The following is a 13,218-nucleotide window of genomic DNA, read 5'->3' as shown; positions in this document are numbered from 1 at the left end:
AGATCCACTTACTCTTTGGGGTCATGAAGAATTCTTTTCTATGGGTGAAATCCTTCCCCTATTGAAATCAATGGGACTTTTGGCACTGACTTTAATGAGGCCAGGATTCCACTGTGTATGTTTAATCTAATCTTTCCTTTTTTTATATTTTCTCTGGCTAAACCTGTCTATACTGTGCTCATCACTGGTGCAGCTGAGCATCTTGTGGGCAGTCTTTATTCTGTTTCTGTCAGTCTGTGTGTAGGAGGAGTTGTATTAACAGTCCTAGAATCTTCCATTTTGGAAGCTCCTCTCTCTTGGGAAATCTGTCCTCCACCTGGCATCCATCAGGATTGCTGGGGAAGAGGATGTTCCCTGGATTCACATAACTGAGGGTGCCCCTTCTTTATATCCAGAGAAAAAATGTCATCCTCAAAGGAAATCTGCACAACACTTTCAAAAGATGAGTCTGGGAGCTTAAATTCATAACTTTGCTAGATACTAAAAATCATGCACTGAATACAGATATTGGGTTGATGGCTTATTACAACAATCTACAACCCACCCCACACCCAACTTTTATTTTCTCTTTTCCCCCCTATGACTGGAGAGGTACTAAACAGTTCACTTCACCTTGAATGGTCCCTTGAAATATGTTAACTACTTATGTTAGCAGTCTGTTCCACTTTGTATCTCGCAGTGTCAGTCTGGATATGTCTGCACTGCAATTAAACACGCAAGACTGGCCTGGGTTAGTTGACTTTTGCTCACAGGGCACAGGCTATCGGGCTGTTTAATGGCAGTGTAGACATTTGGGCTCTGGCTGGAGCCCTAATTCTGGGATCCTCCCCCTTCAGAGTCCCAGAGTCTAGGCGATCACAACATCTACACTGCCTAGTAAGTCTGAGCCCCATGAGCCTGGGTCAGCTGACATTGGCCAACTGCAGGTGTTTAATTGCAGTGTAGACACATCCTCTGAGTACATTTCCCAGACCTGAAGAAGAGTTCTGTATACACTTGAAAGCTTGTCTCTCTCCCCAACACGGGCTGGTTCAATAGAAGATATTACTTCACCCACCTTGTCTCTCTACAATCTAAATAGACAAGACAGAGCAGGGAAATGCTATCCCCATTTTACAGATGGTGAACAGACACACAGATATATTAAGATAGATAGATTTGGCCAAGCACTTAAGCAGGCGCTTGATTTGAAGCCAATGGGACATAAGTACTAAAGGAGGGATTTAAGCAAATTCTGAAATGCTTTGATGAACTGGGGCCAAAGTGACTCACCCAAAGTCCTTCAGGAAGTTTGTAGTAAAGCTGGGAATTGAACCCAGTTTTCTTACATCAGGGCTTGTCTTCACTGCTAAAAAAAGGTGTTTTTTTACCTCAAGGTAACTAATGCACATGAGCTCCCCGAAGTAAAATCCCTTGTCTAGGCTGACCTCAGCAGATTTACCTCATGCTAAAACTGAAGTCTTTTATCTTCGCCGTGTTTTTACCTCAGGAGAACTCACCATATTTAACGCAAAGTAAAAAACCACAGCTTTTTTTTTTAGCAGTGAAGACAACCCTCAGTTCAATGCCTTAGCCACAGCTATTCTTCTCCTCAGGGATATGGCTATACCCACACTTACCATTTGGAAAATTTTACTCTATCACACAGGCCAATTTTTCAACAGAATGAATGCTGGATTGGAAACTGAACAACAAACCATCTCCTCAAAGGTTTGCCCCACACCTCTATGAAATGTGTATTGCAGATATATTATTCAGATGTCTCAAAAACACAGCAAATCAGAGAAAGCACAAAGGAAAGGAAATTTGCAGAAGCTGTAAATAAACTCAAATACCCTAATAGCAGTAACTTGGTTTAAGTGTTGGAGAGTACACACCACATTGCAATAGATTTCTTGTTATTATTAAAGAGACAAAAATAAAGGCCTTTTAAAAATTCTACTCTCAAAAGAAACAGAGAAAGAGTTCCCCCTACAAATATGGAATAATAATAGAGGTCAGCCTAAGAACATTTTTCCTGGCACCTTTAACTGGGTGAGTGATTGCATTAATTTCTTTCTTTTACCTTTTAGGAAAGACTGGAAGTCTCTGCCCTTATCTTCATTGATTTTGCCTTCCAGAGAGGAGAGTGTCTTGCTCACATCACTCACAGCAGCAGAAATGTTGTCAACCTTCTTCTGTAGGAAAGTCAGTTTAATCTCCTGGCTGTTGATCTGCTCATTCAGTTTTTGTGTAACTGTTTGGTGGAAGAATAGAGCAGAAAAGTAGCTTTATTAAATCACAGGGGAAAGAGGAAGTGAATTGTCTTTTGAGAAACATTAGCTGAAAGTAGAGTGTAAAGTTTCTGAGTTATAATTCATGAGTGAGTCATCTTCATTTTTGTCATGTGTCACGTATTAGTGACATTCAAAAGCATAGCAGTAATTACTGAAGCATCACATATCAATTATCAAGTATTTATAATTCTAGAAGAGTAGTTTGAATGGTTAACCTATTTTAATCAGCATAATCCCAATCTTCTCCCACCTTGCACCCTGTGAAGGATTCAGTTACCACGCTCATTAATTCTCTGTCCCTTAATATCACAAATATATTTATTTTCACTTATCATTTACAAATCAATGACCACATGCAGTTTTGAAGTTTTAGGCTAAAGAAAATTCATCCATTTATGAGTGATGGGGGTCAAAAGAAGGACTCTCTGGGCAGGGTGGCCAGATCCTAAAGAATGAGCACCAGAGAAATAGAAAAATAAAAAATAATAATAAATTATAAAACCATTATTGTTCTGACACTATCATTCAAAAATAACAAATTATCCAGTTTGGGAAGTTCAGTTATTAAAATATCAATCCAGATTGCCCATCCTGTTGGTTGTACTCTACTGAGATTGGTGGATGACTGGTTCCAAGCTTTTAAAGGAGCCAGTAGAGAAGCAAGGCCTGATCCTGCATTATTGGGGCTCCATGATGGGTTCACGCATATGCCAGCATTGAACAGCTTTCAGGAGTGGGGCTAAAGGTTGTGGTTTTCTAAAGGACCTGAGAGAATTAAGCACTCAGATATGAGGGAGTTGGGTGCCTAACGCCTTTGAAAATCCCACCTAAATGATTATGTTAAATATAGATAGATAAAGACAGATAAGAATGGACTACCCTGTATGGACCAAATTATGTTTTGACTTAATAAACTACCTTGGAATGGATCCATTAGTAATCTGTACAAATATTTATTAGTGGAGATCTATAGCATTAGTATTGATCTTGTGGCACTTTTTATTATGGGTTCAGTATCTTTTTCCATGGCAGCAAAGGGCAATAATCACAAATATTGTGGAAGTGTAGAGGTATAAAAGCTGCACCAAGGAAGTAGCATGCAAAGAGGAATTTTCTTTCCATGGTACAGTACTGTTACGGGACAAAGATTCTTCAAGATTCTAATCAGCAGACTTGGAATTTTACACTATCTTGTTTAAAGTGTGTGTCTACGTTGAAAAGTGGCTATTTAACACTGGCACTTTCTTACTTAACAGTTCTCCCTGTGTGTAATCTCAGGGTATGCTTCTCAGGGGACGTGACCACAGTAGGCAGACATACTTGAGGTAGTTTGAGTACGGGTAGCAGTGAGACGCAGCAGCATGGGTTTTAGCACAGGGTGTACAAGCCTGCACAGACCCTGGGTTTACTCAGATGACTAGCCTGCTCTGAAGGCCATGCTGCTGCAGTTTCACTGTTATTAATACCTGAATTAACTAGAATAAGATAGCTCAGGTATGTCTATGAGTGCTGCAGTTACACCCCCTGGTTGCAGTAGAGAGGTATCTTTAGTCAGCTGCTGGCCTTAGTGACATTAATAAGGGATTTTGACTAATTTTCACTCCTGTTTTCACTCACTTCAGAAATGGGAAAGCAAGTTGAATTCAATTTTGGCTCATGTATAATTGACAAAACATCTGCAGATTCTTTCCTCAGCTGTGTGTGGACCCGCCCCCCGCCCCTTCGCCTCCCATTGCAGACAGTAGAATTACACAAATATAACGAGGCAAGAGTTTGCAGGCAATGGGATGGCACAGGTGTAACTGAGAACAGAATTTGGCATGCACAATCCTAAGACATGAAGATTTGAGCGTTTTGTCCCAGGCTTTGTTTGCAGGGATGGCAGCCAGAAAAGACGTCTTCTTACTGGTAAACTGAGCAAATTTGACATAAAAATCATTGAGTGAAAATACACATGAAATCCTCAAATACAATCTTTATAGAGTCACTTTTCAGGATAGATTTGCACTATATGAATTTAGGAGTGAAATAAAAACGAGAAGAGGTGGTGTTCATTCATTTGCCTGTTTATTTTTATTGATACATTATCTAGAGTCACTTGCATCTCTCTTTTTGCTCACCTTCCTGCTCCTGCTATTGTCTTCTACTGAGCTCTTCTTTGTCCTTTCACATAGTCTCACCCTTGCTGATATGAGAGCCTTTTCCTCTGTAGCTCCCATTTGCAACACCCTTGTATGCCTGTGCTGCACCCAGTCTCTTTCTCTCTTGCCTCTTCCTTTTAATTTCTCTCTTACTGTTGTTATTTAAAGGGCGGGGGGAGGGGGAAGAGGACATTCTTCTCTCACAGCAGTACAGCAGCTCTCAGTTCTGACATTTTGTTCCCCCTATGTGCAAGGATCTCCCAATGGGGGAGCAGCATACAGCAATCTGAATTTTATCTGTTACTATTATTTGACCAGGCAAAGTATTTTGGATACAAGGCCAAATGCAGAGGTGACGTAAATGGAGAGGTAAGTAACAAGGTACTTGTTACACAAAGAGCTGATGCAGTCATGAGTAAGTCAAACACCAATGGGACCAAAGGAAAAAACAATTAACAGGAGCATGTACAAAAGGTGTAATTTAGCTTTATCTTACACTTTCTTTTATACCCCACAAATTCCTTTTCTGGCACCTCACCAGGTAAGCTACACCAGTTCACAGGGGCTCACACTGACTTGCCACTGTGTGGCTAACAGCACCATTTAGAGAGGAGTAAATAGTTTGCTGCAAAATTTATCTGGCAAATAGAGGCTTGCTTTCTGCTTGGGAATAAATATATCACAAGCAAATAATTTCTTCAAACATATTCATCATTCAAAAGCATTCAGCATATTTATGTTGTGATTTTTAAAAAATATAGTGCACTAATCAGTAGTAGTTTGCTGTGAGTATTTGATATATAAACTGTGTTGGCTAATTAAATTGGTCTGACAATAAATTTTATTGTATGTGTTCCTGATTCACCCACTGGCATGAATAAAAGTTGGTTTCCTTGAATATTTGGCTACTATGGAATTCATTTTCTGGAACATTTGTTCTAATAAAACTGAAACAACATAAATAGTAGTGGAAAATGAATACAAAAGGGAAATGAGCATGGCCAAAGCTGCAAGAGAATACAATATATGAGGGGTCCTTTCTTACAGTATCTACCTTTATCAATAGTTAGGTTAGCTTACTGTTTGTATAAAATACTGTTGTTACTAGTTGGGATCTGATTTGGCTAGGCTCTGCCTACTTATGCATAACAAAAAAGCCAATCTCTGCCCCAAAGATCTCACAATCTAATTATAAGATGACAGACAACAGATGGTTGCAACTAAGACAAGGGAAGAACAGAATAACAGAAAGACAAGTGCAATTAAGCACAATAAGCAGTGGTCACATCAGATTGTATGCAGAACAGAGCTGTGAAGCAATGTTGTATTGCTTGCTTATGATTCCATTTGGAAATATTACGTTCAAGTTACACCAAACTCCTCTGGTCAAAGGTTGAGTGCTCTGACGGAAATGTCTTGAACTGATTTAGAATAAACACATCAGTCTGACAAGAAAATATTCAACAGAGAGGACTAGATTCTCAGTTGGTGTAAGTCCGCATAGCTCCCCTTTCTCCTGTGGTGCAATGCCACCCTGTACTGCCTGTGGATCTGGCCTAGATATGTATATTTTTAATGGCTAGTAACACAGTGGGTTTTGGTTTTATTTTGGAGATAGACTCTTTTAGTTGCATACCCTTAAATACTCTGATCCTTACATCAGTGATGTCCTTCAGATTCAGTTCTTTCCCCTCACCAATCTCAGAGTAGCACCACCAGTGGAACAGGATGGCAAGAGAGTCCAGTGCTTTTGGCTGCTGGAGATTTCCTTTGTAGTGGCTTAAATAGTGTTGACAATGATTGTGTTAAAGATGACAGCAACTACAGCCACTGACCTGGATCATTGGAGTCCTGCTGGTTTCCTGGTGTCTCCCCATTGATAGCTGTGTTGCTCTCAGCCTGGTTGCTATGTATAAGCAATTGATGTTGGTCTAAAAGAGAGAAAAAAGGAAGGAGGCAAGCAAAACATTCAGCATGACTACTTTATCCAGTGCTCAGCGATATTGCTATTGCTCTTCATTTCTCTATTCTGTCTCTGCCAAAACCTAACTGTCTGTGGTGATTCCTGCGTTAGCTGCTTAGCCTATCTGTAACACAAGTTGGACCATTGGTGAAGACACTGACTGGGCTTTAATTCTGACCAGAGAAGATTATAAATGCCCATTAAAATTGCAACTGATTGTGATTTGTGGAAGCTGCTGCTTATACAACACGGCTAAACCTCCCCTGTAATTAGGAACAATCAGAAATCTGTATTAAATTTGGAGTGAAGGCTTTAAGACAGATACAAAAAAACCTAACATATATAAATATAAAAATACCTTATGTCTTTGCCTGATGACTAATTAAAAAATTGTCAGCTGGTGTCTAACAAAGAATAGAGAATGGAGTTTTGCTTGTTGAAAATTGACCTTATTAAAGGAACAGAACTGAGTAAACTATACATTTTGTGAGCATCAAACTAAGTACAGAAAAGTAATGAAAGCTGCCTTAGTTGAATACTGGTAGCAGTATAGTCTAATGATAGGAATTCTGTACTCAGATCTGCCACTGACTCACTCTATGGTCTTTATGTGATTTCTCTGTGCCTAGACCCCCCAGTCATATCTGGGGGAACTATCAGTACTTTCTCATTACCACTTCAAGCAGCAGATAAAAAGTGCCATAAAGAGATAGGTTTTATTATAACTAATACGTGAACAACACAGCTAATTGGATCAACTTTTGCTAAGAGTTAAGCTACAACAGAAATAAGAGATGTGCCTGAGCTGCAAAGTAGAGGTTCATGTCTGCATCTGAACTTTCCTGCAGGAGGAGGAGGAAAGGGAGACTTGAGATTAGGGCTTTTATGTACTGCGGCTCCTCTCTAAATGGATAGAGCTTTTCTGAGTGAAGGGACTGGAGATATTAAAGTATTACAGGGCATTTTTCTACAAACCAACCACAACGTTTAATAAAATTAACAACTCCCTATCTATTTAAAGAGGAGATTTGCTAAAAGAAGAGAAATGGTTGTGTGATCATTTATTGAAAACCCAGTTCCTATTATATTAGTTTACTTAAAACAAGCAGTATTTATGGTAAGGTTTTCAAATGTGTGGGGTTGGGATCTCAGCTCAAATCTTCAAGTGAACGGAAACTAAAACAGAGACTTTCTGAAGATTAAAAACCTTTCAGCTAAGTAGTTCCCTCCCCCACTTTTTCTTCTCTTTGTATCAGTATATCTGTTGGGCTGGCTGCTTTCTTCAGATCTCAGGGATTATGAGACTTCCCTAGGGGCATGGGGTGGGTAATAGAAACCTGAGAAGCGGGGACCTCTGGTAGCAGGAAGTCTACCTAATGAGGGGTCACAGCAGAGCAAGATACCTGCGGGGTCCTGTCACCAGTCAGTGCAAATCCAAAGTGGGAAGCCCTATTGGGGTGGAGTGGAATGGTCATGGAATGTGCTGATTCAGCACATGCCCTGGGCAACCTTTCCTGGTATGATACTTAATGACCACAACTGTAATTTAAAGCTCATCTCTCCCTCTGGAAACCTTGATTCAGGGTGCTAAGGCAAACACTATCTAATCTCCTGGAGGGTGAACCCAAACTGAAAAGGGATAAATCTAGCCCAATTCATTCAGGGGTTATCTGACTCAAGACAAGATGTGGCGATTGTCATATGAGGGTAATATCTGGCCAGAATTCAGAGGAATATTTAGACTAAAAATCTCTACACCCTAGAATAGCATTCAAAATCTCAGAGTCAGGGAGGAGGAATTGAGAGTCAGGCTAAAGGGAAGGTGAGGACAGGGGAAGGGAGAAGGATCCGTTTGGAGTGAGAGAAGAAAGGCAAAGGCAAGATGGAAAAGAGGCAAGGTGCGATCTGAAAAAGGTTCAGATAAATTCATGAATCCAAACTTTGAGGGAATTGTATGAACTTTTTGAAGTTTGCTCATTACTCCTATAATAATTAATACATACTTTGCACTTCCTGGCAAGGTGTCGTGTATGGAACCTTCATGCAGATGCAGAGCTAGCCTGGTGACTCTCTCTGGCAACCAGACCAGATGGGTCCTATAAATTCCAACCTTTGAATATTAAGGGGTTTGAGTGTGACTGTAATGTAAAGAGAACTCGTGGCAGGGACAGTGAGATTCTGCAAGGAACAACTCCAAATAGCCAAGCAGAAGAGCAGGCTTAGTCCGAGGGTGATATTGATTGGTATGTAAATTAACAATAAAGGCAAATCCAAGAAAGGTGGTAAGTTTGAAAAACATCCACTGTCTGTATCGGCAGCTGGGTGGGAACGCCATCCACTTACAAATGTGTGGCACTTTTCACATGAGGGTCTCAAAGCATTTTACAAAAGTAGGCAAATTGTATTATTCCCATTTTACAGGAGAGGAAACAAAGTCACAGAAATGGTAATTATCTTGCCTATGCCAAACAGGGAACTACTGGCAGAGTCAGGAATAGAACCAAGATTTCTTACTTCCCTGCGCTAACCATTAGACAATGCTGCCTCTTTTATGTCTGTCTTACTATTGAAATCAATAAGACTGTTTGCAGTGTAAGGTACTACTTACACTGAGTAAGGGTGGCTGAAACAGACACTATATGTCTACTAAGTTTGCAAAATGTTTCACAAAGAACTTGGCTCTAGTTGGAAGTTTATAGATGGGAGTGAGGATGTTAATTTGGTTGTCAGGATTTCTGATCCCAAATACAGGAGAAGGAGAAAAGGCTAGGTTTAGAGAGACTATTCTCAAGTCAAGAACTAAAATCTAGTTTAGTCATAAACTGAGTCTCCAAGGTAACTGAATGGAATGAAGTGTATACACACACACACACACTTCCCTAAATTCCGTCAGCCAGCAATATTTATCATAATCAATCGATTCCATTTAAAGAAGACATAGGGAGATGTACTATGTGGTAAATGAATATGGGAAGGAACAATTAGCTATTGCACAAGTGCTCATGACATCAAATTATCACCAGACCGTTCCCCTGCACCGACTGGATCTGCAGTTACGCCAGGTAAGAAACTGAAAGGTCTGTTTACAATTTCAATAGTTTCTGTTTTCATCTTCTGACCATGGTTGTTGACAGCAGTTAAACACTTGCATTCATCCCAATTCATTACATAGGATTTATCAGGTGGTGATGTGATGATATAATCTATGACCGTGGAGTCAGTTACTTTCCGGAGATAAAGGACCAGCTGATCAGCATCCTTCTATTCTTTCATTTACTAATCTTTCTGTCTTCCCAAATGTATTCACCACCACTATTACTTCGAAAGACACCACATTTTTCAGACAATCAATCTTATCTTTCCTCTTCCCCATTAAATCAAGTAGCTTGTTCAGTGCTTCAGACAGGTTGCACATTCCTGATCCTTACAGCCCTTTCTATCCACTTTTATAGTTTCAGGGATTTACATTTGTCCATTCAAGTTTATTTCACTAGTGTTTTAAATTTTCTAGTTAATTTAATGCCTTTGAGAACAGGAACATAGGAATTGTCACACTGCATCAGACTAGTGGCCTCTCTAGTCCAGTATCTTGTCTTGTACTGTAGCCAGAACAAACTGCTTCTGAGGAAAGTACAAGAAAACCCAGAATGACCAATTATGGAATAACCTGCCCATATGGAAAAGATACTTGATGGATAACATTAGAAATTCAGGTCCTTCATCCACAAAACAGGCCCCGAACAGTCAGCAGCACGGTGACTTCTCTCATCCCACTGATATGTGTCAGTTTTGAAGGAACTATCTGGAGGGATAAGATGGTAGTTGAATCTCTATGCTTGTCTATTCATTGGACATAAGGACGTCCTAACAAGGGTGAGAATAGTGCCAGTTGTAATGTGGGCATTGGACTGAAAGCACTACATTTGTTTCCCATAGGCCAGTAAACAGTCATCAAATGGCAAACACTTGCATTCTACACCACACCTTTTGCTTCCCATGTAACTGGGAGAATTGGCCACAGGTCTAAGGCTAGATTTCTCAGCCAGCCTGGCCTTTAATGTTGTGCGCAGAAATTTGTACAGGCTTAAATGAAGAAATTGCACATATGGAATATGAGGCTGCCTTTTACAAGTGTCACCCATGATGTTAAATGTAGGCCAGGATTTACAAAAATACAAGCCTGAAGTTAGGCTCTGAAATCTACTTTTTGACAGAATAAGTAAAAGAACTGCCTGTTATTCCAAAATGCTGAGCAACCTGCAGCAGCTCTTGGGCTTAATTTTGAAAAATTAAGTCACTTATTCAGAAGCCCAACATCAGACGCCTACTTTGAAAATCCTGGGCTAGATATGTAATATATTGTCACATGTATTTTTAAATACATATATGCATGGAATGATTTTCAGGAAGTATTAAAATATGGAAATTAGATCTTTCTCTCTGAATGTATTTTTGATGCAGCAGGAGCAGCTAAAGGAGAATCACTATAGGGAATTTCTGAGTTTCATTACAAGAATCCTTCCCATCCCTATTATAATCCTTCTGACAGTTCTGTGCTTAAATTTGAATTGCTGCCCTTTGTGTCTTTCACTCTATGCTCTGGCTCACTTACTCCTGTTCAGAACGTTTTAGAGCCATCTGCTGGAAAAAGGGCATTATTGCAGATATTTTTAAAGTTAGCAATAGTTACCATACTCTCAGCAATTCTGAGAATATTGTGTGCTCTAGTCCACAGCCAGAGTCAATGGAATAGTTGGGGGTGATTGAATCCATGCACTTAAAATCAACTTACTGCCCTTCATTGCAATACTGCATTTGGATGCAACCTGACTTACATTCATGAGGGTGCAGTTTTCCCTTTTCAGAAATGATTCCTGATGCACAATGCACTGTATATAAGCAGAGCTGAACAAAAACCCAGAACTTCTATCCCATGAGAAACTTCAATATTTCAACATTTGTTTTCATCCCATATAGGGATGAAAAGGTGACAAATTTTTTTTGCAGAACAAAATGTTACAAAACATGTTGATTTGGAAGTGGTGAAACATTCTGTTTTTGCGTTCTTGATCAAAACAACATTTCAATATTCCCATATCAAAACATTTTGTTTTGAACTTACCTGAAATGTTTCATTTCAAGTCAATTCAGCATTAAACTATGTTTTTGTATGACGCTATATTGCTTCATTGGAGTTATAATTTGGAAACCTGATGACCTCATTCTTACATATGGGTCAAGCTCCCTGAATGGACTACATCACCCATGATGCACTCATAGCTGCGTGACTCCCATAAATGCATCAGATAGCCACAGTTCTACTGTGTAGGGTGGGCAAGGTCTGGAGAAGCCACATAGAAGACTCAGCTCTGTGTGGGATAGAGCAGTGTGTACACAGTCACTTTCTCTGCAGCTGTGTGAAAGGGAGGCCTGGGGACATGGCCGTTGGCTCACAACTCTGCCAATTCACTCACTGAAACCCCCACATGGGAGGTGGGTGTCAGTGGCTTTGGAGTGGTGGTGCAGGTGGTCCACTCTCAGTGGGGACAGGATTCTGGAGACAGAGAAGAAGAATACTTTGCACTTCTATAACACTTTTCATCCAAGGCCTTTGGGGTGCTTTACAAGCATTTATTAATTAAACTTCCCTATGCCCCTGTGAGATGCATAATCCTATTTTTCTAGATGTGTCAACTGAGATGTGGAGCATAAAGTGACTTTCCCAAATCACACAGCAATTTAGAAGAAGATTTGGCAGTAGAACCCAGGCGTTCTGACTCTCGGTTACTAGCTGTAACCCAAGACAACTCCCCTTTCCATTTTTTTGTACACTAAAGTACAATGAATTGGGGGAGGAGGGGTATATATCCCTTTTCCCTCTTCACTTTTCCATGTTTCCTTGATGCTGGACCAGTTACTTAGATTTTTATCTGTTTTTGTTAATGTTTTGTATTTTTTTTAAAATGTAGACACTGAAAACAACCAAGAGTTTTGGATGTAAATCTTGGTGATTGTGCCACATTAGAGCTTGACCCAATGCCGACTTGCTTTCAGTACTTTAAAAGAGAAGTCCATGACTAATGGGATACTAGCTCTTCAATATTAAGATTTCCCTCTCCTCGATGTGAATGGTTGTGGCTTCTCTACATTCCTCTACATTAATTTTTAATCACAGTTTCTACTCTACCACTGTTGATTGAATTCCCTACCACGTCTAATAGCCTTTCTTGTAATAGTCATTCATTTAAAATATGTATGCTGATGCCATATCATATTTTTCAAGGGCAGCTTGTTTAAGGCTAGGAGCAAAGTAGTAGCAGTTATACAGATGTTAAATGACAGCACATTGCCATATGTTTGATCATCGGGGCAATGGTAAAACGCTACATTCTTTGTATTAAAAAGGCACAGTTATACACAGGACATGTATAATATCCTGTGCGTTTTTTTTGTAAAAGTCAGTCAGCAGGCCCAATCCTGCTACCACTGAAATCAGTAACAATTTTTCTATTGACTTCAGTACTAAAAAGATTGGGCACCTTATCTTATCTACTGACTGAAACATATTCCAAGTGGCTGAATCTGAAAAGGCAAAGGGATCAGCCTACTTTAGGTCGATTAATTTTACAGTAGGTATTCAGTGGAGGACCTTGATTTAATATCCCCGAGACTGCAATACTGTATGTCCTCTCTGCCCCCGCCACCAAAATGCCAGACAAAAGTAGTGAAGCATTTAATACAAATTCCAGGTTGTTGAAGAACAGAACGAGAATCAAGAGTTCATGAGTTTGATTTATTTAGGGAAGGGTGGGTGGGAGGTAATTTCTCTCTCTCTTTC

The 13,218-nt window shown here is 39.8% G+C and overlaps 1 protein-coding gene across 1 annotated transcript in view; it reads right to left on the bottom strand.

Annotated features, from left to right (window-relative positions):
• The window catches only part of MMRN1 (multimerin 1), a 53,752-nt gene that overhangs the window by 15,142 nt on the left and 25,392 nt on the right, over positions 1-13,218 (bottom strand). Inside the window, exons 4-5 of the mRNA XM_067557173.1 lie at positions 6,253-6,348; positions 2,066-2,236 (exon numbers count right to left, since the gene is read on the bottom strand). Of these exons, the coding sequence (XP_067413274.1) occupies positions 2,066-2,236; positions 6,253-6,348 (267 nt within the window). The remainder of the gene's footprint in view (positions 1-2,065; positions 2,237-6,252; positions 6,349-13,218) is intronic.

This window comes from Emydura macquarii, unplaced genomic scaffold, assembly GCF_026122565.2.
Source record: "Emydura macquarii macquarii isolate MOO-44397 ecotype Brisbane River unplaced genomic scaffold, CSIRO-AGI_Emac_v2 contig_1790, whole genome shotgun sequence".
Taxonomy (NCBI): domain Eukaryota; kingdom Metazoa; phylum Chordata; order Testudines; family Chelidae; genus Emydura; species Emydura macquarii.
The sequence above is the reverse complement of the archived record's forward strand: the minus strand, read 5'-3'. Positions and strand labels throughout refer to the sequence as shown.